This window comes from Aureococcus anophagefferens (genome assembly GCF_000186865.1).
Source record: "Aureococcus anophagefferens unplaced genomic scaffold AURANscaffold_1006, whole genome shotgun sequence".
NCBI lineage: Eukaryota > Pelagophyceae > Pelagomonadales > Pelagomonadaceae > Aureococcus > Aureococcus anophagefferens.
In genome coordinates this window covers 1-602 of record NW_008706204.1, presented here as the reverse complement: position 1 = coordinate 602, position 602 = coordinate 1, and the positions used below count along the sequence as shown (strand labels likewise).

Here is a 602-nt window from a genome sequence, read left to right as displayed (position 1 = left end):
CTAGAAGTCCGACCGGGGTCGCCAGGAGGCCGAAAACCCCCCTCTGGGCCCCCCGGGGGTGGCAAAAAAATAGAACCCAGCCGTCATCGCGCGCGCCGCCGACAGCGACCGCCCGCGCGCCGACAGCGAGCGCGTCCGGCACGGTCGGCGGGCCTCGGCGACCTTCGTCGCTGCCGTCGGCGTATTCGCCGCGTCGTCGACCATGCAGTTCATCAAGAACTGCTTCAGCAAGCCCAACGCCATGGGCAGCGACAAGGGCCCGTGGCCGCACCGCGCCGAGGAGCCCTGGCGGTCCATGAACAAGGTGAAGGACGTCGAGGGCTACGACGGCTTCTTCGCCGCCGGCGAGGCGTCGGAGGCGCCGCTGAAGCTCGACGCGGACACGCTGTCGGGCGACCTCGCGCCGCTCAAGTACAAGAAGTACGACCTGCTCATCGTCGGCGCGGGCCTGAGCGGCGCGGTGCTCGCGGAGCGCTGCTCCCAGGAGCTGGGCATGACGTCGCTGATCATCGACGTGCGGGACCACATCGGCGGCAACTGCTACGACTACCTCGACGAGTCCGGCATCCGCTGCTCCAAGTACGGCGCGCACCTCTCCACAC

At 69.3% G+C, this 602-nt stretch overlaps 1 protein-coding gene across 1 annotated transcript in view; it reads left to right on the top strand.

Moving 5' to 3' along the window:
• Window positions 1-579, top strand: part of AURANDRAFT_69147 (hypothetical protein) — a gene marked incomplete at both ends in the record, with an annotated part of 2853 nt that extends 2274 nt beyond the window's left edge. Inside the window, one exon of the mRNA XM_009044899.1 lies at window positions 229-579. Coding sequence (XP_009043147.1) covers window positions 229-579 — 351 coding nt within the window. The remainder of the gene's footprint in view (window positions 1-228) is intronic.
• Window positions 580-602: the final 23 nt, after the last annotated feature.